The following is a 25,466-nucleotide window of genomic DNA, read 5'->3' on the forward strand; positions in this document are numbered from 1 at the left end:
TGCTATCGTTTTTGCTTAAATAAAATTCAATAGCTATTTTTCTTGAGCAAATAATGAATTTAATGAAGATATGTGATTAATTACGCAATAACTGAAAATTGCCTTAGTTGTTATTTCGTAGAATGATAGGTTTACAATTGCTTTTGAAAGTCTGAATTATACAAATATCACTGAAAACCGGATAATATATCGAAGTTTTTAAAATGCGAATAAAATTTTAAAGATTATCAAACAGAACATACTTGCATCTTCAAAGGATACGAGTAAAATTGTTTACTGCAATAAAAAAAAAATTACTAACTTTATTTCACATTCAGAATGGGAAAAAAAAAAAAAAAAAAAACGGTTTTCACCCTATCTCATGTTGTCACTCATAAGCCTTGCAGCCATTTACCGACCATAGCCGTTATCTAACTGCAGTAAGTTCTTTTCCATTAAAAAAAAATTATATAGTTGCATATATGGTTGTTAGCTGAAAACTAAACAAAAAAAAAAAAAAGTGAGTATAACTAAGCGTTCACACTTACCCAGAGCTTCGTCACATTCAGCTAGCAATGAATCCCAATCTGATTCGGCCATTTCTCAAGGATTTCCGTATTTACTCAACTCGATTCTTAAGTTCGAAAGGAATTGGAAATATGCGCCCTCACTTCGACTACATTAGCGATTACAGCGACAGTTGTAAGGGGGAAATGTAAAAATTGCAAAGAATGATGTTGTAAGACGATGAAGTGTTTACTCAAGTAACTATGTATTTTTTTTCGTCGATAACTAAAAGTTGAAGTGATGAGGCAGTTTTGAGACGATTTTTTCCAATATCAAAATGCTTTACTAAGGGGCATACATCAACATAGGCTGTTATCCTTAAAATAAACTATTTTTTTCCATGAAATCCATTTATTATGTTATTTCGAGAATTATAAGTTGTCATAGAGTAAAACTCTATAGTTAATTTTTCAAAAATTATTTCAAAGGGTGAGCATTTTGAAAAATCAAAAAATTATGAATTGCCATTTATTTATTCATTGACTGACACGATTTAATAGAGCAATGCATTTAATTTTTGAAGCTTTGTCCTACTCTATTCCTGAACCTTGTCTGGTCCAAATTATAATAAATTTGATTTCGCAGATACAAACTCTACCACTTTTGTTTGTTAACTGTCGAGTCTTCCCAAAAGTATAGTGTTTCGAACCCAAATATAATTGAAACAAGAACAGATTGAACTTGCTCAAGAACGATTCAGATTGGAATAAAATAATGAAGTATTCTGAGCTGTTTAATGTATAAATATTTCCGTAAAATTTATCCTTATTTTAGAACTTATCTACTATAAAAATAATCACAACTGACCTGTCAACCATGTTCTGAAAACCGCTTTATTTAAAAAGAAAGAAAGACATTACTTTTTTTTAAGAGATTGATTGTTTTTCTTTTTATTGTTGAAATCGCATAAGTGTCTCCTTAGGTTTAAACCAATTTGTCCATAATTAACTATTTTAAGCGCCCCTTTTCTTTAACATTTTTGAATATGAATTTTTGGAATTTCTATTTAATAAAGAAAGTTTCTAAATTATATAAGTAGGTAGGAAAATGTTATAACAGTTTTACAAAAATTCTTTGGCTGCAGAAATTTTTTTTTTATTACCATTGGCCTTTTGTTGTTATGAAAAATTAACTAACACATTGATAAAGTAACGAAGGCATTCAAATAATCAGAGTTTAGATTCCATTGCCATAATTTTATTATTTACACGATACCTACCGCATGACTCGGCTGTGATTTCACCACTACCGTCTAATTAATTCACAAAAACTAACTTATTAGATGACCTTTTCTTTACCATAATTAAGGGACGCAAAGGAGGGTCCATGCTATCTAATTAGAAGATTCAAATAACAAGCATGGCTATTACATGGCAACGAGTGTATTCAGGTAAACTTGACAAATTTTTTGCGGTTATATTTATTGAATGCAAAACTATGTCTGAATGGAAAGAAATGTATACTCAATAAATAAATATTACTACTACTAAATGATGAGAACTACTACACGAAACAAGGAGCAAAAATATTCAACCCTCTAAAGCATTCCATTTGACTGAAATAGCTCATGAATTTCCACATAACTGTGAAATAATGTAAATGAAAGAAAAGCTCAAACCTGCAACTTGAAATGGTACTTTTTGTACGGTCCCTTAAAAGATCAAAGGTCAGAATGCAGCATGGTAAACTTAGACTAGGGCAGTGGTGTGGTTTACATCATTCTTTCTGCTTTATGTCCTAAACCTAGAAACTTGAGTCGCAGCTGTGGCTGTACATTGGAATTTCACTTTCCGTAGAGGCAAGAAACTTTCCAGCAGATGAAAGATAAGTAAGTTTCATATTACACTTAACCATTGATACGAAAGGTAAGTTGTCACAAAATGCCATGAAAATTGAATTCGTAGAGTGTGTTACATTAATAAGCTGGCATACTCTTTATAAATTGCGACTTGCTCTAGCGCATTAAATAAAAAAATTAAAAAAATCACTCGAAACACCTGCACATGGCAGACCGTTTGACCTTGGGTGTCCATTTGGTTCACAGTAATTTTCAAAGGAATAGGTGTTCATAAGAAAGGTTTTTTTTAAAAATTTTTTAATTACATCTTTAATTAAAAAACATTTTCTTTTCTTTAAATAACTTTTGAACATATTGCAGAAAAATATTTTTACAGCTTTAAAAAATAAAAAAAAGCTTTTTTAGTGCTGCCAATTATATTTCCGCACATTTTTTTTCCTTATTTAAATTCCTAAATTAAATTCACAATAATCATTGTTTTAGTTACTGGATTTATACATACGAGCTGTGCAACGATATTAAATAATATTTTTGTATGTTGTTATAGAAATAAGAGTTAACTTTAAAAATAAAATGAAGATAGACGAATTATGCCTAAAATATTATCATGCTATGATGTCTCTGCCTAAAAGTTCGAATCTTATTTAAATTTATATTTTAGAAAATTATCTATGCAGGTATATGTACGCATGGATAATAGTATATGGAGAATTGCGTTCTTTTTAAATAATAAACATATGCAATAGAATTAAAACATGTGCAAAAAAAAATGTGAAAGTAAAATAAACATATTTTTATTTCTTGATTCTGCACATTTCTGACTGATTAATTCGATATTAATTGGCTTATATATTATACGTGCGTTGTAACTTACTGAAGAATTAGCATAATCACTCTTTAAAATTTTGAAAGACAAGATAATAAACATTTTTTTTTATAGTTTGAAATATTTGTTCATATTTGCGAATGTCTAAACATATTAAACCGAAATTTAAGTGCCATGTAAACGGAACTCTTTTATATTTCTTCAAGTGTATTAAACCAGAGTGGTGAGATCTAGATGCTTTTTAAAATTAAAAAGCGGTGGTAAAATAAAATAATTCGAAATACATTTAATCAAATTTGCTCATAAAATATTTCTTTTATTCGAGTTCTTGTTTTGAAGATCGTATACAAATTAATCAATATTTTAAGTTCTTTGAATCTCATTAAAACCGACATCCAATTACAAATGAGAAATATCAAAAATTCTCTGATTAGATTCATATGCAACTGAATAAAATTATTCCTTAAAACATAATAAACCTTATATATTTTAAGGAATAGTTTTATTCAATTCCTTGTAAGCTCATTATTTAAAATGCTGTAGACAAAATGGGACTAATTGTATCTGAATTTTTTATACAATGCTTGCTTATTTTTATTATTTTGCCTCGAGTTTTATATAGATATGAAATAACTTTAAAATATAGCTTATTTTTACTATACTTTAATTTTTATATAATTATTGCCACATCTTTTTATAGAAGCCGTATCTTTTCATTTTTAAGCATAATAGGCTTTCTGTTACTATAACAAGTTAAGAAAATCAGTTATGAAATCAAATAATAAAAGATCTACCTATATGCATTTGCGTATTCGTAAATTGTGATTATTTATACTAGTAGTACTTTTTATAGGATGATAAAAACAGTTTTAAAAATCCACATTTGTAGAGTACCGTTTGATTTCTAATAAATTTATTTTTAGTTATTAAGACGTATACGATTGTTAAATATGTATAATAGCAAGTGCGATCGCTCTTATTATTACTTTACATGAGACATAGCTACTAGCACTGATACCATTTTTTTTCTTTTTTTTATTTGCACGTCAGCCGCAGGTTTACAAATTTTAGTTTCTTTTTCAAACAATAAAATGCGTAATAGGGCAACTTACTAATGAAGATCTATATTATTCATATATTTAACGCATAATAAACCTTAGTACTTAAAAGATATTTGATAAATATTAGGACCCTAAATATCTCGTGGAAAATTTTAGACCCAAAGCTCGTGGAAAATAAAAGACTATGCAAATAGTTTTTATGGTTATAGATATGCACTACAACCAAGTAGCAGAACTATTAGACAAAAATGCTTTTCAAAAAATTCAAAAACGTTTTCAACTTTTTGATCAGAGCTTCTTAACCTTTTCGTATTCCAAGGAAAATATTCCAATTCTATTATGAAATCCGAAATGATATTTACAGTCACAATCCTGAATTACTTTGCTTTTTATTAACAAATAAGATGACACTAATAATGTTAATCATTTAAGAATCCTTGACTTGAAAGCAGACGTAAATACAACGTACACAATCTTCGCATTCTGAGAGAAAATTTAACTAAATAATCATATCAAAAATGTTATAAATTCAAACCGCGAATCAATTTATTTCAACTTAATTTCTCTAAATATTTACTTAAGAAATAGAAAGTTAGAAGAGAAAGAAATAAGTCTGATTGATCCCATAAGGAAGGAAAACGTCTCTATTTACTTTATCATCAGTGTTTAATTTGATTAGTGGATAGGGAATAATAGATTTGTTAATGATTTGCATTCGCTAAGAAGGCCTTTTAAGTGGTTTATAGAGTGTAATTCTTGATAATCTCACACATTAAGGTTCGATGTCTTTTAAACATGCGATCAGTTAATACGTAATTAACTTATAGAAAACATGTAATATTATGAAAGGGGAAAAAAGGGCATACCAAAGAATAGAGCACGTTTAGTTCTTTTATCATCAACGACACTTCTAAGACTTTCTAAGCATCTATTATAAGATACAAACTTAGTTCTTTCCTTTCTACATATTTCATGTTGAGAATAATTTTTTTTCTGGAGGCATTTTTAAATTTCGTGCACCCTTTGAAGAATTAGATCAAGTTAGAAAGAATTTGTCAAAAATGTACATAAACAAAGGAAAGCGATTTGGATGGCCTGGTAAGTAATTTTACAAGCAAATAAAAGGCTTTTTTTGATGGATAAATTAATTGATGATTGCGGTCTCAGTTATTTTTTACTAGATGGATTAACATAGAAATTATAGTACGTTTTGAAAATAATTATGATTAATATAAATTTTTAAGATAACATATTAATTATTCATGTAATCTGACATTTACTTTGATTATTCCATGATTTTATATCGATGTAGCATGTATTTGATTTTTTTTAAAGTCATCTTTGGCGATGAGTTTCTTCGTCCATATTATTGACTTTTTAGGATATTAAAAGATTAATATGAAATATATCTATTAAAAATTTCATCTTCTTACTTCATATGATTGAAAAACATGAATTTAAATGAAACAATCTGCTGAAAATACTGTGGATGCAAATTATAAATTGTATATACTACGAGATAAAAGTGGAAGTGAAAATCTTATTTCGGATTTAATGTTCAAAGAAGTCAATTTTTTTATAAAAAAATTTTCTTTGGCAAAAGCACACGGTTGAATGTTTTGACAGATGAGTTTGAATTTCATAATCTTAAAACCATTATGGCATTTTATGTATTAAATTGAATTTCAAAAATTGTTTAAAAAATGCACATAAATGAAGTTTTTATCATTTAAAAGGTAATATTTTAAAACAGAGTAAAAATCATTTTTTTTGTGATAATAGCTTTGGAAATGGTCATCTATTTCCATAGTTAAGGCAGTATTCATCCGATGATAAAGAAGCCTATTTTCACCCTCGATTCAAATTTCTGTTTGACGCCTATTTTCTTATTTATTATATATCTTGTTTTCTCTGAGTGAATGGAGTTTTGGGGAGCACGGCGAGCTCTTTCCAGAGCATTTCTAACAATATTTTACTGCTACATTAATTGACAAAGCTTTGAATTAATAAATATAGCTGTAAAATCGTTTATTGAAACACTCTGAAACGTTCATATTGTCATTGACAGTGTCAATGACAATACAAACATTTGTTTGTATTGTCATTCGGTAATAAGCAATAAGAGAGATTACTGGGCCATTTACACTAGCGTTATGTATATATATAATTTCTCTTTTTAAAATCCTTTTCCGCAAGTAATATGTGCTTACTTTGTAGAGTACTTTATGCGCTATTACTGTGTTTAAGATAAAGAGTAATTACATAGATATCTAATTTTTTTAAAGAGTTTTAAGGAATCTGTTTAAATCTTAGAATTTCAGACAAACTTGCCTTGATATTATCCCATGATAAATTGGATATATAAGAATATATAAGGTAAGTATTTATATTACTTACTTTTTTCATTTCTTTAATTGTTGTGGTGTATAATCTTGATAATGAAGCTTCAAAATGGCATTTAAAAAATAGAACGATGTAATATTTAAATTATTTTTTGAACGAAAAAGATGCTCGAATATCACAACCAGTATCTGTATGGAAATACTTTTTATATTGAAACATATGATAATTTTTGTGACTAACGTTTTTTAACATCATTAATAATATTTAAAAGAAACTGAATTGTTAAACCTGAAGTTTTGCATGAAGATACGCCAAGTCATTTTGAGAAATCTTCAGATAAGACTTGTTTTCCCTGTTAATCAGTGCCTTTGTGCTCATGTACAACAGTATTTCTTTATTATCTACCAAAAAAATCTCTAATTGAACTTTCAAAAATTATCTCATTTGAATTAGAAAATTCGAAAATTTATTAAGAGATACGCCTAATGTCAAATTTATGATTTTTCATTCGAAAATAGCAGAAAATACAATACTTTGTGAAGAATTTTTCATGAAGTACATGTGCTGTAAGATTCCTAACTTCCAATCATTAAAATTGCTGAAATTTAAATGAGATTATAATTAATGTATCTAATAGCTGAAGAATATGATATATTATGACAATTGTCAGGATTTATTTAGAAATTCGCACAGCAAGCATTCAATTAACTTTCCACCAAATAAAAAACCCCCTGACATCTTCCTTTTTTAACTATTAATCTTAGCATGGTTCTCTACTACTGAAAAAGCAAATGTTAAGGTTGTAGACCAATCAAGAAAAGGTTTAAGGTCAGTTTCAGTGTATATATATGTATTTCAATTTCAAATCACGTACTCGGAAGCAATACTCATTTTATTACGAAGTTAAAAAACTGTCTAATACTTTTTTAATAAGACAAAGTGATTATTTATAAGGGAGAATATTTCTAAATGAATGCTCAAGGAAATAAAGTGCAATGAAGGAAAAAAAAAGTTGTTTTAAAGGAAACGGGAAAGAATTTATATAACACATAAATTAGTTCTTAGTTCTAAATTCCTGCATTAAAATTTTCTATTTCTAGCATTAACCTTTTCAGTTGAATGGCAATAAAATATCGATGTAAAATAAGATTTATTTTTAAAAAAAATTCAGAAATTTTAGAATTTCTTCTCAGTATATGTCAAGATTGAGAATTAATTCAACGTTTATATTAATGACGTTCGGAAAAATGTATTGTTTTTAATATATGTTTTTAACAATGCATCTTAATATAAGGAAAAATTATAGGTATTACTGTTAATAATTTAGTAAAATGCTTCTTTGAAGCAAAACTCGCATTAGAAGAAAACTTTGACTGAAATAAGAATATCATAATATTAACATCAAGAATAAAAACTTTTCTTAAAAAAATGTTTTATTCTCTTCGCATGAATAAGTTATAATATGCATTTAAAAATCTTGAATAATCAGAAAGAATTATTTTTATTTATATTTGTAACCATAAGTCAGAAAAGCATTGAAATAAAACATGTCATCCCAAATTATTTCAATTTTGTTACTCAAGCATCATTTCATCGCATTCGATGAAAGTTAAAAGAGTTTTCAAATGGATTACTTATTAATTTCTTTATTAAAAACTTATTCTAGTGAATTTCATACCAAAACTCATGTTAAATAAATTACAATTTGAAGCCATATATTACATAAAGTCATGATAATTAATGCTCAGGTAGTATTCTATACAATAAAAAATATATATTGGAATATTGCTTATAGTAGCTAATGTTTACAAATGGTATTTAAAAAAGTGATTTCAGAGAATAATATTTTATATGAAATTAGTAATTACATTAAAATGTCCGATTAATAGTTCGATTGCATAAATAATTCCTAATGTTTGTCGCAATTTTTTTGATAAACTATGCCTTGTGTCAAAATTATATGTATAGGAAATTTTAATAGCTCGGAGGCTTTAAAATATCCAAATGCCTGAACTTTCTGCATGATATAACACATTAAAAATGTAACTATTTTTGATAGAATGAAGTTTTTTCGTCTTTACTTTGATAAAACCTTAATTTCTTTTTTTCCTACAAAATGATAATAGTATGTATAAACTTCGAAAAGGAAACAAATTTGCTCCAAAAACTAGAAAATATAGCATTTTTTACTATAAAAAATCAATTTTAATTGTTTAAAATTGTATTCATTGGTAAGTGGGAAGGGATTCGAATGAATGTTTTCATTACACGAAGAGATTCTCAGAAGAAAAAAAAAACATGATCTGCCTAACTGCTCTCCAAGATTAACGGAGTAATATGAGAGCTTATCAGAGATAAAGCATCACATGATAAAATGAAATGTGATTTTTAAAAATTAGTGTAAAAAATTATTTTTCACTTGACTCTTCGATGTTAAAGAAGAGAGAAATGAGATATAAAGAGTCGAAAACCTAAAATCTAGATGCCAACATAATATTTGTTTTTTTCTATTGAACGCCAATTGCTTAGTAAATCAATGCATATTTAAAAAAATTAGTTTTTACTCCCTATTTCTGCACGTTTATCTGCAATCGAACTTATAAAATGGAGATGTTTAAAAATTAATTTTATGAGGAGCATCATAAAAAAAATGGTTGATTCGTTTTCCAACTCTTCAGCTAGTTCTTGAATGTGAATTTGAAGTAACGAGAAATAATTTTTAAATATGGTTTTAATGTATGCGTAAAGATACAGATAAAGATTTAAAATTGAAGAACTGAATTCTAATTAAAAATACTTACTCATTTTATAAGATAAGTATGCTAAATCTCATTAGACAGATCTTCTAAATTCAGATTCAGATGAAATTCTAATTCAGATAGACAGATGAAATTCAGTCAGAGACTTGAATGCACTCATGTGTTTTGAGCATGCTTGTGCGCATGCAAACGGTGCCTTTTAGTTAACAAAATGATGCATTTATTAAAAAGTTTTTTAAATATTTTTTTCCTATATTCAGGATAAAGGAGCGTTTTCAGTTTCGGATGATCATTCAATTTCATTTGGAATTTCTTCAAAGTGAGGGAAATGGAATATTTATAGTACTTCAAAGTGCATTAGAAATCTAATCTAATTCTTAAATTTCGTAGAGTATTCAAATACCAAATACGATCAAGAAAATATAAATGCTTATATTTATTGTAAACCAATTTAAAATTAACTCTTTTTATACAATAACCTATTTGTGTGTAGAAGAGACTGCGGGAATAGTGGCAATAAAGGGTAATGCAGCCACGCTATGTGCGCAGCAAACTATAGCTTATATCGAAATCCCCATATGTGTTAAATTCTAGCTAGCAATTGAGAAAATTGTCTCCATGTCATCAAAATTCAGATTAGAAATTGAGTTCGCTATTGTGAAAAATATTATTTTTTTGATGTCTTCGTATAATTTCTGACTTATTCATAAATGTATTTCTTTATTAATTTACACTCATAATTAGTATGTGCAGCATTCTGCTAGTATTCATTTTTATTTGTTTATCATTTTTTTATGAATAGGCATCTTCACTCGTAGTGTATTCGTCCGCCATATTGTCCTACCAGGTAATGGCGCTTTCAAAACTTGGGCTATACCGTTCTTGTAGAGAAACAACCCAATAACTCTGTTCACCTCAAGGATCTTTTTATTACCATTTCAAATGCCTCGCATAAAAAAAGGATTACTAAAATGGCAAAACGGACAAATGACGCACTTAAAACAGCTAGGGTCATCAGCAAATGTCGGATGAGGACTCAGTGAAAGGCATGACCTTATGGTTTAATATTCCAAGTACTTCTCTGAGAGATATATATAAGAAAAAAGACTATTAATACTTAAAAGTCTATTAACACTTAAAATATCTTCCGCAATGACGACAATTTAGATGAAAAGGATTCGCGTTATGATACCTATCACTCGTTTGATGTTTTTTCAAAAGATGTAGAGACTTGTAAAATTTGTGAATTAAATATGATATTGGTTTACTTTCTGTGGCAGATGGGCTCAAGTAGATTGCAGTTTGTTTGATCCTGGAGATAATTATAAATGTTTCTTTGTCAGAGAAAATAGTTTTGTTGACGGCTATAAGAAACATAATCTAATTCTGAAATAAATTTAGTTTCTTGTTTATAACAATTAATAACAATATAAAAACAATTGTGCAATAAAATACTAGTTTAATTGACACTTATAAAATAAGTGTAATTGATACTTATTAATTCCATTTTTGTCTGAAGTTCCTTGTTTATAGTTTTCAAGAGCATTGTTTGACGTAATTACCCAGGTACCATCATCATGCGAATCATGCCATTATGAAAAGTTTTTAAAAGTTGTTTTTTAAACAATATTCAAAATGCCTTTGACTCTTGTTAACATTTACTCAATGTGTAAGAATCTGCAAAACTAAGTAATACTTAAATATTTTTATGCTTTATGCCATACCAAAAAATAATTTTTCCTTAAGATGGCTTGATTTCCCTGGTTTCCTCTATACTTTGCAATTCAATTAAATCTAAAGACTTTTTATATAACTCCCAACTTTTGCGAGATAACAATTTGCTCGCTTATATTGAACTTGCATAAAATGTTTGATAGTTATACCGATATTAGTGCTTTTAATAGGTTTAATAGATTGTTAGTAATCCGGCATTGCATCATTCCAGTTTTTCTAATTGTGTGACGTTTTCGGAAGGACAAAAGGGAAGCGTTAAATAGAAAACAAGTTACTTCATGCGAATCTTAGTAATTTTGGGGCACCGTAAATTGAGATTTTGAATTATATTTTGCAATGTCGATTGTGTAAACTTTATTCTGTGTTTAATTTGGTACCTTTTGTAATATTTTGAGCTAAAAGCATAGGCTTTGAAACTAAAGCGCGTTTTTTCCCAACTAAACTTCTACTAATCAAGTGCTGTCGCTAATCCGGCTATTCCCTTGTCTGATATCTGCTGGATTTCCGAGAATCTACTATATCTATCAAAGCAAACGATTAGTGATTCCTCATTACTATAGAATTTCAGCTTATTATCCGTCACGAATTGTAAGTGCTAATAGGCAAATAGTATATGCAGTGGTCATATTATTATGAAATTTTAAGGAACATCTTCATAACCACATACGCATATTAAAATCAAAATGCATTTTAAAATAACGATTTTTCTGTTTACTTGCACAAAAGAAAGTTATTTATAAATTGTTATCGAAAATATTTTTTTTTTTTTTTTTTTTTGCCTTCGTGACTCCAGATGCTTTCGAGTGGCACAAAAAATATTTATACAAAACTATTTAAAAATTTTTTTATACAAAACTACTTTTAGAAGTGATAGTTTAGCCCCATGTCATATTTCCTTTGCGCAGCTTATTACCTTTTTCTTGATTATATGAGCAAGGACAGGTTGATATACAGTTCCCCCGTAAAAGGATTTATCCAAAAATTTAACACCAATGTACAAATTATATATCAAATACTATCTATATTATTGAGTATTAGAGACTACATAGACAGTCATAACTATAAAAAGTGTTTTTTTTTAAGTGAAATTTAGCTGGTAAACAGAAGTTTCTAAGTCTAGCGGTTTGGGTCAAATGTAGATTCACCGATATGGTATGAAAGCTCAAAAAAGAGGGTGACAGTTCAAAGTGTCGTCTCCGTCCTCTGATCGTGGTTCAAATAAGTGGTCAGCCTCAAAATGGCCTTCTCGTTGCTTCAAAACAGGATATTAAGATAATTAAACTAAATTAAATTAAACCAAAACAAGCCATATTCAGAAAGATCTCGCCATCTCATTTTCTGGGTATTGCAGTGTTTTCCTTTTATATATATATTGCAGAATAAAAAGTACGAATGTAAAAGAAGATTGTCCTTAAAACCGAGTTTGAATAGCATACAAACAAAAGTATTTTTCAACAATTCATATGTTTTATAGAGCAACTGGTTACTTTTCAAAGTATATTTATTTTTAAACTGATTAATTTCTTTAATATCGTTATCTATTTATATCAAAACCATTTGAGTTTTCTAATACCATTTGAAAGAGTAAACTAAGTTGTTTTAACTTTTTTTATGAATATTATTATTTAATTTCTATTTCAATGATTTATTAGATTAATTTTCATTTTTCATAATTTAGATAATAAATATTTATACAAAAGTTTTGAAACCACGATTTGAAGAATTGCAAAAGTTGCACAACAAAATTCGATGAAAGCTTAAAACTACCTTCTATTTCCAGAATCCATGTTTTTGAAGTTTCAAGATTGCTAAATAGAAATTTGGAAAAGTATTTCGAACAGCAATCATTTTTGGTTTTTATACTAAAAGCTTAACAGCAGCAAATTTTTCCCTCTTGCAAAGCTTGACAAAATATCAACGTAGCATCTTGATATATTTTTTATTACAGAGACGTTTGTTACGTGCTACCAACTCCGTAGGAATAATAAATAAAAATTAACTCAAAATATTTACAAAATTTAATTTTTTAATGATTTTCTTTAATTTTATTACTCTTATTGAATGCTGTGGTAGATAAATATCGTTGTTACTTTTAATACAATAATATAAGTATTTTTCAATTTCAAATAACTGTCTTTTTTCTGCCTGTGTAAAATATTAAAAAAATGTCCTGTTTGTATTTATATCGTATGAAAGTTAAATTAAGAGCTAGCTTTGCATATAATCTATAATTAATATTTCCACGAATGGTTTTGAGTTTTGTTTAGCATATTTTAGAATGATGTAGAAAAGCATCTCTTGGGCATTTCATATCTTTTATATCGTGAAAAATTTACGCATAGAAAGGATGTTTTGAGTTGCGGAATATATCATTGAAAACTGGATTGAATAAATTAAAATAAAAAAAATCAACTTTTAATAATACTTTTATTCGTGTGGTAAAAGAACGAAATTTCTTATTTTTATTATTTTCAACTATTTAATTATTAATTTATAATTCATTATTACAAATATCATGAAATCTTGGAATTACTTTTTCTCAAATGGCATCACTAGATGGTATCTCTAATATTAAATCAAAATTCAATTTAATCATTCCCTTCATTGATAATTATGTTCTAAATTTTTTTAAATGCCTTTTTATCGAGAATATACAAGTAAGCAAAGTTTTAAAACTGTAGCGCATATGGAAGTTGGTAGAGAAGAAACTACAGAATTCCATCTCTACAAGAATGAAACAAACCAAATTAAATAGAATAGTTTAACAACAGATGACAACAGCTTATTGTTGAATAAATGACGTCAAGTGAAGCTAATTAATGATACATTCTGTTTTAAGTAGTTTAAAAACATAGCTTCTTTTCTGTAGAAAAGAGTTAAATGACTGTAGAATTCTAACGATTGATTTAAGTTTTAAATTTCTACATCTGTTAGTTTCTTTACAGCTTTGGATAACGGTTTCTTTTATTTTTAAATCATAATTTCCATAGTATTTATATTTAATACATTTAAGGTAAATGCAAAAAAGAGTATAAAACTAAAATAATATGGATATTTATTTTGAAATATATTTCAAAGCAATAGAATATTTGGTATTAAAAAAATCTTCAAAAGCAAAAGAGTTTTACCTTTATAAAAATGATTATTAAATATTTCTTGACATTTAAAAAAAGCTTTTGTTGAATTTTGTTAAAATTATTTTAGGGAATACTGTAATTTGTTAAATATGTTTTTGCTTATAAAAGAACTTTATTTAATTCGCACTATGATAACTTGTGCTTTAAAATATCAAGTTAAAAAGATTTTTAATTTTTTTCTCGAGGAAATAAAACTTGTACAGAATCAGTACAAGAAAGTTCTAACACTTTTAATCATTTGCTGTGAAATAATGGTATTAATTTTAATAGATCATATAAATTAGCTTTACTACCGTTCGAACCTGAATCCAAATATTCTACCACTTAACAAGTATGATGGCATTTCACAGTTTACTACAATTATATAAAATTTTTCCTTAATTCTTTAGATTAAATTGATTAATAATTTTTACTATCAGAAGGATATGATGAAAAAAATACAACAAAAATATGTTATTAATTTTCATCATATCTTATTATGTTAGTATCCTAATCATATTAGATACTATATACTTTTCGAAAAATTTAGTCTTACCTTCATAAATAGTAATCAACACTAATTTGTTAATCTGAAAACATTTAGTTTTTTTTTGTTGTTGTCACTATAAAAATAAACTATTTATTTTCTCAATACGAAAACAATTTTGTTTAGCGATTCAAATTTAAGTTGAAGCGAATAAGGAATTTTTTAAAGAAACGAAATTAAAATATACTTTAAACAAACAAAAAAGTACAACTCGCAAATAATGTTCCGAAAAACTGGCATAGATAAAATTGTAAAATAAAAAAATATTCAAGTTTCTTTTTTAAATTTTATGTCTTCATCCAGCTAACGTAAAAAAGAATTTTATAAATATTTAAATATCTGAACCTCAACGAGGGGTTAGATCATTAAAATATCAATTATAAACACAGATATTAGCTTTTTTAACTATCAAAATAAATAATGCCTTTTCAAAACTAAGTGTTTCGATTTGTTTTTCAATTCTCTTTCTGTAGAAACTTTTCTGTTATGATTTGTTATCCCTGAAAATTAAGGACTAAGTTGAAACACCGTTGAGTAATTTTAAGTAAAGCTAGGCCGTCCGTAATCGTAGTTTTCAAAACTCCACTCGAAAAGTACGTGACTCGCCTAATTTACTTTTCTCATCTGCTAATGATTCGTGCCAGCCACCTCATGACTCACATTTGAGCGATTCGGAAAGAAAATAAAAGGTTATGATTTACTGTGCTGTGTGTGTAGCCGTGACCTCTAAATTGCCGCCAAATTCTCATCTCTCGTTTGACCTGGTTATCTACATTTTAACAGCTTTGAGCAAAACCGCTAAAAAATCCTGTTATTTATGTCAAAAACGCGGAAGCCTGCTTAACAGCTTTTCCAAAAGTAGTGCTTCAGTAGAGGTTAAATAAAGGTTTGTTTACGTTTTGAAGTAGCCGAGTTTCAATAAGGTACTTTATGTCAGAATTTAAATTAATATGAAATGATAATGAATTTTAGTTCGAAAGTACTTGCTTATAAAAGGAAATTACGATAAGGTGCTTGTTAGTAAGGGGTTCCTTTTGCTTTATTTCGTTGCTGATCCATTTTGATAAATTTTATTTTCTTGAGTTTGAATGGAATCACGATCATTTTTAAGCCTCAATTACAATCTCATATCGAAGTAGTAACCAAATTGTATTTGTAATATTTAAAAAAAAATCATTTTGCAGTTTTAAATAAATTTAGAATTTTCAAGTTAACGGAAAGAAAAGCGAATCGAAAAGAATGTTTTGATAAACATGTTTTTATTACGAATTTTTAACCTCATTTTCGGCAATCAAGTTTAATTTTTTGGTTCATAAAATCTCAAAATACAATCAAAATCGAAAAAGATCATTAGACAAAATATATTTTTCAAGTTATAATCTAGTGACGTAATGTTAAAGAAGGATTTTACTGATTTAACTAATCTGTGCTTATCCATGGATCATAGTAAGCAAAATGAATAATAATAATAATAAAAAAATGACTTATACCAAAAAAAACTTTATCTTGTATCTTTAATGATATATTTGGCTCTATCTGGCTAAATTCGGTCATCGTCAATCCTCTAAAATCATACCAACCAATCAATATCTTAAGTATAACAAAATAATTCTTTAAATTTGATAAGTTATAATAAACTATAATTTAATAATTATTTATTACGTTACATTTGAGTGATGAAGATCGCGATAAGCAACACGAATTAAATGATTGCAGAATTGAAAGCGGATAACATATTCTCTAAACAGATTAACTAAAAAAACTTATATAATATTATAAATAGCAGCATATAGACCAGACTGTAAAATAATACTAAATACACAAAATCGGTTTTCTATTGGATATAATGGCCGAATTATTTTATCCAATATAATTAAAAAGATCATTATGTATATATTTAAGTTTAATAATAGCGATAAACTTTTAATATCAAATATAAACTAAAGAAATTTTATGATAATGGAATATAAATTCGGAATTTCCTTTCCTTTTACAATAGGGTTTTTCCATGAAATAAAATATTAGGGATTGGATCTAATTTTATTAGAAACTGAATTTATTTTACTGCATTTGGAATATATCATTGATCCCGCAGTAAAATATTCTCAGTAAGACGTTTCATTTGTTGTGTGAATCGATGCAATAAATATAAGGTTGATTTTCAAAATGATCAATGTTTGCACTCTTGAAAAACAAAACAATATAACAAATGGATTCCGCATAGTCATTCAAAATACACAAATTATTTCATAAATGCAGGTATTATGTCGAAGAAGAAACAGAATAAAAACTACATACATTTTATAATTGAAATATTCTTTGGTTAATAATATGCTTTCAAAATGTTTAAACAGTTTTAGAAATCCTTAATAATAGTTTCAATAGCGAACGAAAGTAAGTTATTCCTTGAATAATTGCCAAGCGTGAGAAAATGAAAGTTTTTTCCCTTCATGAAAGTGAAACTATGTTTATATTTAGTTGTGCCCGATGAAAATTATTACCTATGGATGAATGAACATTCTCACACTAGCGCAAGTAATGCAAGATCATTTATGTAGTAGTCATACAAGACTGAATACACCGCTTCGTGCTTGCTTTTAATTAAAGAAGCGTTTGCGGCGTAAAAATAATTTTAAGGGTTTCAATTGAAGTGGACTTAGAAATGAAGTTTGATCCTTTCGGAGATGGTTAAAATTATTGAAAACAATAGCACGGATGAATGAGCATTCTCACACTAGCGCAAATTCAAGATCATTTATTCGGTAGCCAAATAACGGGAAGGCATATTTTGTCGTTCTTTTGTACCCTTTTATTAACAGAGCATTGACACTAAACAAATAAATGCAAAAATATTAATTTCCCAGCACTATTTTATTTCATTTTATTTTTCCAGGAAAAATGTAATTGAATTTTCAAAACGCCAAGTCAACTTAATTCGTGTGACAAGATATTTTGTTAAAGTTCTTCAAGGTGAAGACATCTATCGCCATTCTATAAACTTTCTAGATAAAGCATTAAGCTTGCTAAATAAAGCAGCAAATATGAAATTAAAATAAACGTAATACAAAAAATAAGTTTTCTCTTTTAAGAAGTATTTTTCAATATTAAGGATTATGAAATCAAAAGTTGTGTTACAAGTCTCAAATGATAATAGTTATATATACTATTAATGGGCATTAAGTAAATTTAAGGAACACTAACATGCTGTATGAATTTAACATGAATAAAAATATATTAAAACGGACTTCATGGATGATTAAAAATTTTCATATTTTTTCCTTTCTATCTGATTTATGTTCTTGATGTTTAAAATGAAATTTTACCTGATCGATACATGAGATTGTATCTTCTGCAACCACGGCTTTGGAGGCTACCGTTGGCAATAGCTGAGTCGGAGTCACTGTGATATCCAGATATGTCACTGCTGCTAGCATCATCATCGCCTTCGTCGCCTAATTCTTTCATTAATTCTAATACTCTGGAACAGCCTTTGGAGAACTTCATAAGTATAGGAGCTACGACAGCATCTGGTTTGATATCTTTCACTTCTTTCTTCAGTTGAGTGAACTGAAAGATGATATCCTTATCGATCTCAACTCTTTTCTGCAAAATCTTCAATAAGAGTTCTAATGAATGGTCAGTGAGAGTGGGTTCAATGACGTTCAACAAAGATTTGTTTTTGATAAGTCTCTCTTGGATTTCATCTTGTCGGAGACTCAGCTGTCTTTGATGGCTGGCTTTTGTTGGTGCCGGGCCATAAGACAGAGATCTGGTCACGAGTTGCTTAGGAGTTAAGCACAACTCATCAAGTTTCTGGACAGCAATCTTGTATTGATGAATGGCTCTCTCAAATTCAACCTTGAGAGCTTCATGTAGATTCATCAGCGTTTTATCTGATGTTCCAACGAGACCATGCTGTCCCATACCTTCAACAGCTTTCTCTAATGCTCTTTTTCGGCCTATCATTTGCTTTTTGAGACGGGGCTCAGAAACAACAATGACCTGAAATAAAATATCAAAAATAACTAAATAAGTAATTAGTTTATCAGGCAGATAGGGATTTAAAGGTTGGATATAATTTAGCTTAGTGAAACCATTTATCAAAAACAATTAAGAATCATTCATCGGTTACATTCGAGTGATTTCATCTATAAGACACTGTTGTGTCAACTCTGATAGAATATAATTCTGGTTTTATTGCTAAAATTTTTGCTCATCAGGTTGAAACATTTTTTTAGTCAGACTTTTCATTTTGGCTGCAATTTATTTCTTAATTCTAAATATATCACAATTGATTCAGAATCAAAAGTATTATTAAGAAATCCTGTATATTAATACGATTCTACTTTTCTGCAATTAAAGATTTCAAGAACACAATTGTTGCTCTCTATGTTAGAAAATTTTTTAATTGAAGTAAGCAGTTACCTAAAATATCATGTAAAAAATTAGGCTGACAAAATTATTTCAATTTAAATGAGTATTATAATTGGAGAAAGTACAGAACAATTTTTTATTCCAATAAATTAAAAAAATAATTTTTCATGGCGTTTACTTTGAGTTCATTTAAATAAAGAATTATATACACTTCAGAGATAGCGTGTAATTTTTTCATTATATAAAATTTAGAAATTTTTTTAAATTATAAACATTTTATCATATTTAAATAGGGGAATAAAATTAGATAAAAAGTGAGCAATTTCGTACACTTAATCATTTCTAAATTTTCCATAATATGATTGATTTATTCCACATCTTTTTCGTAAAACATATTTTATTCGTTATTCTCAAATTTTCACGAACTGTGCGTTTGGTCAAAGCATTACCAGCAACATAATCATGTTCTTTATTTTTAAACATAGATATTTAGTAGTTATAAGTTTTTCGTTTTAAATGTCAGTTCCTTTTTCTGCAGCCTATAGTTTTTTTTTTAAATAAGAAATGCTCAGTAATGTGCTTTTCCTAATTCAAATGCACACAATGTGCTGCTTGACACGTGTGTACGTGAAATGAGATAAAGATGGTTGATAAGAGTATTTAATATACAACATTTATATTCCTAGTTTGTCTACTTTGCTACAGATGTAAACAAATGTTACTTTATATCTGCCCCAATTTCATTGGGTAGCTTGTTTTGCTAAATTCAGACATACCGATGTGTACCTACATACAAATTATACCTCAATTTATATACATATGGTCTTGAATAAAAGTACGCCAAATAAGTTTCTAAAAAAATGGCTGTTTTGGTTGGGACCTTCTAAAAAAGGCTGCAATTGCTTCTTTATATAGACGGGATTTGTTAAAAATCTGCTAATTTAAATATTTCAAACACCTAAAAATGTTCATAACTATTTTTAATCAATGATTTACTATCCTACTTATTACAGCTATTAGTAATGAAGAAAATATATTTTTCACGAAGAATGAACTTTATTTTTTCCCAATGAAATAGTCCTAAATCTGCTCTTTTACATTCTTCTAGAATGTCCGTTTTTTTTCCATTCAAAACCTACATTATTTCAAAACGATTGTATTCTTTGCGTCTGTTGGTAAAGTCGCATTTTTGTAAAAAATCTTTTTTTAAATTTAGAAATATGTAAGATTAAAAATATTAACAAATAATTTAATAAAATTTGACGCTTTTATTTTAAAATCCAGAGAATTTCATTTCCTTTCAAAATACATTTGAATTTCATACCGTTGTTTTTCGAAAAGTGACACCTTAAAATATTATTACATTTTTAATTTCACAAAACTTTCAACCCTAGTCTACTTCGATGAATATAATCTTTATTTTCTATTAGATGACTCTAAGTTACGCTATGAATCTGATTGGCTTTCGTAAAAGAAATAGAATTTATTTTATAGCAAATAGAATTGGCTTTATTACATGCTATTTCTCAAAACTGAAAAAAATTCTGATGAAAACTTCTTGTTATAAATAATAATAATCATAATTTAAAAATAACACACAAAATATTATACAAAGAACAAAGATAAGCAGGAGAAAAAAAAATAGAATGGAATAATATGTCTTTTCATTCCATTTTCTTTTAAAGATTTTAAAATTTAAGGAATTCTCGGTAACATGTATGGTTTTTCACAATAAGAAAAGAGCTTTTATTCTTTTTAATACATGCATCTAATATTATGTTTCTTTAATAGTTCTTTGGACGAATACTATTTGTACATCAGTTGTGCAACGTTTCTGTGCTCTTCTAATTGCTTTAATAATTTGAACTAATCTCGTGAAGCAATCTCGTCATAATTTGAACTAATCTCGTGAAGCAATCTCATCATAATTTGAACTAATCGTAGTCTCACAAATTCTAAGTTGATTGCTTTCATTCTTTGAATGGGAATTTAATGATGGCTATAAATGAAATAATTTTAAGATATTTCTATATTTATGCCATTTATTGGTTTATTTTGAATTAGATTAGTTCTCAAATATATAGAGTTACTTAATTTCATTATAAGACGTCTTGTACAAAAAGCTACGCGACGAATAGTAATTACTGTGCATGAGTATCGGAACTCTTGCTCGCGCCATCAGAAACACTAAGATGGATATAAAAAAGGCATCACACAAAAAATATTAATTAACCAGATAGAAAATACGAAGTGCAGTGATCGTGGAGGGAAATTCATATGAACATTAGTGCACTTAAAGACTTTCAATTTATATCGGAAATGAGATATTACATCGACTCCCCTCAGAATTGGTCATATTACATTAAATCGCAGTTTATTCTGAACTCTCACCTATTTGCTTGTAGTGTCAGTGCGTTCCTATAATGAAACATATTTTTATAGAATGGCCAATTTTTAACATCTGTAGACTTAACGATTTTGTAGAAATAGCATTTTTTTCAGAAACTTAATAGAAGATTCCTATTCAAACATTTCTCTCTTTCTTAAAGAGTAAATTTTGACAAACATTTCAGCATTCTTTTCAGCCCATTACTTTTTATTGAAGACCACTAAAAATTTATTTTGGACTTTTACTGAACTATTAATTGTTAATTCAAATATGGAAAATTCTGTACTTCTAGTGCTTATCAGAATCACAACTAACCCTATAGTGTTGTGAAAGAGGCTTATTTATGGGGATTTGAGAGGAAGAGACTGTTTTGTTGAACATAGAATCGTTTTATACGAAATAGCAATGTTTTCAGCTCATTAAAAAAGTGCGAATGATTCAAGCAAGCAGACGTTATACAAGAACATACAGTATAAATCCATATTTTTTATTATCATAAAGTAAAAGAAAAATTTTCTCCTCATGTAGGTAGACATGTTTTTCTGCAAGAGGAATCAAATCCTGTTATTAACCAAGAGCACAAATATTTTGAATGTGTTTTAGAATCCAATTATGTATAAACATATGACTTTCCTCTTTCTCAATATTTTAAATAATAGTTTTATTTATTCTTCTGAGTCAAAAAAGTTAGAGCAGTATTTAATGTTCAAATATTATTTCTCTCTTTTAAATCAATTTCTGGTTTTATCAAACTATCAAATTTCTGCCATGCTACCGTAATCTAGAAAAAGGCCGTAGCCTGAAAGAAAATATTTTGATAATGTTTTTTTGTCGAATTAATTTATGTTCCTCACATTCGGTAGCGATATGACGGATTAAATAATATGCTTCTGGTAAAACTAAAACTGGAATTCTTGTAAAAAGATAATGACTAGAATTCTTACTTCACGCAATACATCTGAAAAAAGTTGGAGTGAATAATACAGCAATAAAAAAAATGATTCTTTGCACAACAACAATTATAACTTTTTTGAGAAATCCAAGAGCAGATTTTGAACTGCTCAAAAGTACAAAGTATTTTTCAGTTACTGTTCATTAAAAGTAATGTTGTAGCTACAATTCATTTATTTTCTAAGAAAATAACGGTATCGTAAAAAATTATTTAACAATATTCTATTCTTAAATATAGAATAGACGCTTTTTTAGCAGTTTCTTGAGTATTTATTTTACGCTTCGAATAAACCGAAGAAAACAACTTTAAGATGTATTTATATACTTTTTTTTGTGCAAAGAAGAAGATAGAAAAAGTTTCATTATCAAAATCAGTGATCCGTAAGAATCACTTCTTTAATTTCAAAGCGGTATGATTGAGTAAAAACTCCTGTTATTCTATACTCTAAATCGGATTCTCGTTTTTTAAACTCAATGCTTTTTCCGAATTAATGGTTGCGAAAAGCGATTTAATGATACTTTGACTGAAGATTGTCATCAAAGGCTTTCCGGTATTACAAAATATTTCTCCAAATATTCATGGGAATAATATTCAGTCACTCAATTTTTTAAAACTTAGTTTAAATTTTTATAAAATTTAAATGTTCAATCAAGTAATTGAGGATTGCCATTATTATTCCATATAGAATAGAATAGAATAGAATGTGCAATACTACTTATGAGACGAGGGAACAATTTGAGCATGAGATCTGATTTCCGTCGATTAAGATAATGATTAAACGTTTTACGCAGAAAAGTTTATGTAATCAATCGTTAAAAAAATTGTACTCCAGAGATTCACAACTTCTTCTCATTTTATACCACTTTCTTCATATTATATTCTAAACAAAAAAGATATTTAACTATTGGCTAAGGTAAATAAAATGACTTTATCATGATGACATTAAAAGTATCATTAATTGAACCAAGAACAATTATTCTTTGAAAATTGTAACTCATAAAAAATTCTAAACACCATGTTTGCGCTGTTAATGAAAACTATTTTTATTGGTATCTTCAAGCGCTTATAATTAAAACAGAATGAAATTGCCGATTTTTTTTATTGGTGGTTTTCAGATGAACGAGCGGATAATGCTTTTTTTAAATTTCAAAAAAGATAATGACAATTAAATAACGCCTACTATAATCCGTAGTCCCCAATGAAGTATCTTGATATTGATAGAGCATAAAATTATATGCATACAACACGAAACTGTAAGAAATTAATTCTAATAATTAATACCTACATAAGGAAAGATAAAAGTGAATAGTATTGGTTTTTGTAAATATTATTTTGTAATTTTAGGAAATACTTTATATGCTATATAATAAGAGGTTCATTCAACATTTGTCATAGTGAAATAATTTGATAAATACTTTTAAAAAAAGAACAACAACAACAAAAAACTAAAATATTTACCTTAATTAATTTCTTGCATGACAAAATGAAAGGATTTTGACCATTCATCATCGATTCAAATACATCTCGGTGGGAAAACATTTTCGCCATCTGCATGATAACACTTTCTGGTCTTAAAAGACGCATGGGAAAATTCAATCCATCCGACAGAAACACTTTCGCATAAAGAGCTTCCAGAATGGGTAAGCTTTGAGGCATGGCTTCTACAAACATATCTATGGGCAAATCATCTAAAATAGCCTTAAAAGTGCTCCGATGCAATCTGTTGACAAAATTGGCAGCTTCTCTGTATTGTTGATTTTCGTATAGAAGTATAACTCGCTTCATAGCTACGGTGGGACTCACATCTGCTATTGTCATGCTGCTAATTTTAGAATCGGAATGGGAATATCCTCTGATCCAAGGTGAATTCCTCCAAGTAAGTTTTTGAACGTTGGTTCTCGAAGATCGGTCTGGTCGAATAAGGCCTCCACCTCCGCCAACAACTCCATTCAAGACGGCTGTTCCACAGCCAAAGCCCAATGATCTACTGGATGACCATGGTGGGCAACTTACTTGACCACTGTCCAGTAATGGAGGAGGAAGTTGTAACATCTTTTCTTGATATTTATATTTAAATTTCTTGTAACTTATTCTACAGATGATAAATTTTGCTTAGCATTGGCTAATTTGACAAACTGGAATTGTAATAAAGTTGAAAGATAAAGTCAGATATCAAATATATGGTTAAGCTAAATCATAATTTGAAATGAAGAAATTCTTGAGTGACTCACATGTCAACAAATGTTGACATGTACCAAAGAATTATTTATATTAAAGTTTTGAAAATTCAAAATTAATTAGCTTTGCAAATAAGTCTGTTTTCCTGTTTTCCTATTTCAAAATATCTCCAGAGTTCCACAAGAAAAAAAAGTTCACGCTTGTGGGAAATAGTCCACTATCCAGTAGCACGATATCAGTTTCAAGAAACTTAATTTTTCCAAAAGTGTGAACACAAAAGTTCAGAGAAGATGATTAAAAACTTCGGTTCAAAGGAAACGAGAAAACATCACTGAAGAATGCGCGCGCCACTCAATTCAAGAACCTCTTCGCTTTTCTTACTCTCGAGTTTTTCTTCAGAGCTTCGAAACACGTTTTCTACCACCTGTCTTCAGAAGGATGTGAAGTCAACCTAGAAAATGCAACCAATCGCTCGACGGATGTACCTGGCAAGTCTGACCCCTCCCCCCTTCTTCTCCCCTTCGACATCCTCTCAATGTTTTGCTCTATAGTTTCAGGTTCGCAAGAATGCAACTTCCCTTCTATTATCGAACAGTGTGTCAGTGATTTAACTCTTGTTGCGTTGTGTTCTAAAAAACAAGTTCTGGAGTCGGAACGCACGAAGGGATGCTATTTTAGTGGGCCGTCTCTAAATGAGGGGATCGGTATTTAGGCCCATATTCTTGATTTATTAACTCTCAAATAGATGAGTGATGTTGAATTCCTCTGGCGCTTAAAACCGGTCAGGCCAGTCGCTCTCATATAAAATGGTACTTTTAAGGATAATCATTGCGATGTAAATTG

The 25,466-nt window shown here is 28.3% G+C and overlaps 2 protein-coding genes across 2 annotated transcripts in view; one reads left to right on the forward strand and one right to left on the reverse strand.

Annotated features, from left to right (window-relative positions):
* LOC129960380 (uncharacterized) overlaps nucleotides 1-25,032 on the reverse strand; it is a 60,139-nt gene extending 35,107 nt beyond the window's left edge. The window contains exons 1-2 of the mRNA XM_056073791.1: nucleotides 23,904-25,032; nucleotides 18,054-18,732 (exon numbers count right to left, since the gene is read on the reverse strand). Coding sequence (XP_055929766.1) covers nucleotides 18,054-18,732; nucleotides 23,904-24,497 — 1,273 coding nt within the window. The 5' untranslated portion in view covers nucleotides 24,498-25,032. The remainder of the gene's footprint in view (nucleotides 1-18,053; nucleotides 18,733-23,903) is intronic.
* LOC129960381 (LIM domain-binding protein 2-like) overlaps nucleotides 2,283-25,466 on the forward strand; it is a 363,994-nt gene continuing 340,810 nt past the window's right edge. The window contains exon 1 of the mRNA XM_056073793.1: nucleotides 2,283-2,374. The gene's annotated coding sequence lies outside the window, so the exon portion shown is untranslated. The remainder of the gene's footprint in view (nucleotides 2,375-25,466) is intronic.

Source organism: Argiope bruennichi, chromosome X2 (assembly GCF_947563725.1).
Source record: "Argiope bruennichi chromosome X2, qqArgBrue1.1, whole genome shotgun sequence".
NCBI lineage: Eukaryota > Metazoa > Arthropoda > Arachnida > Araneae > Araneidae > Argiope > Argiope bruennichi.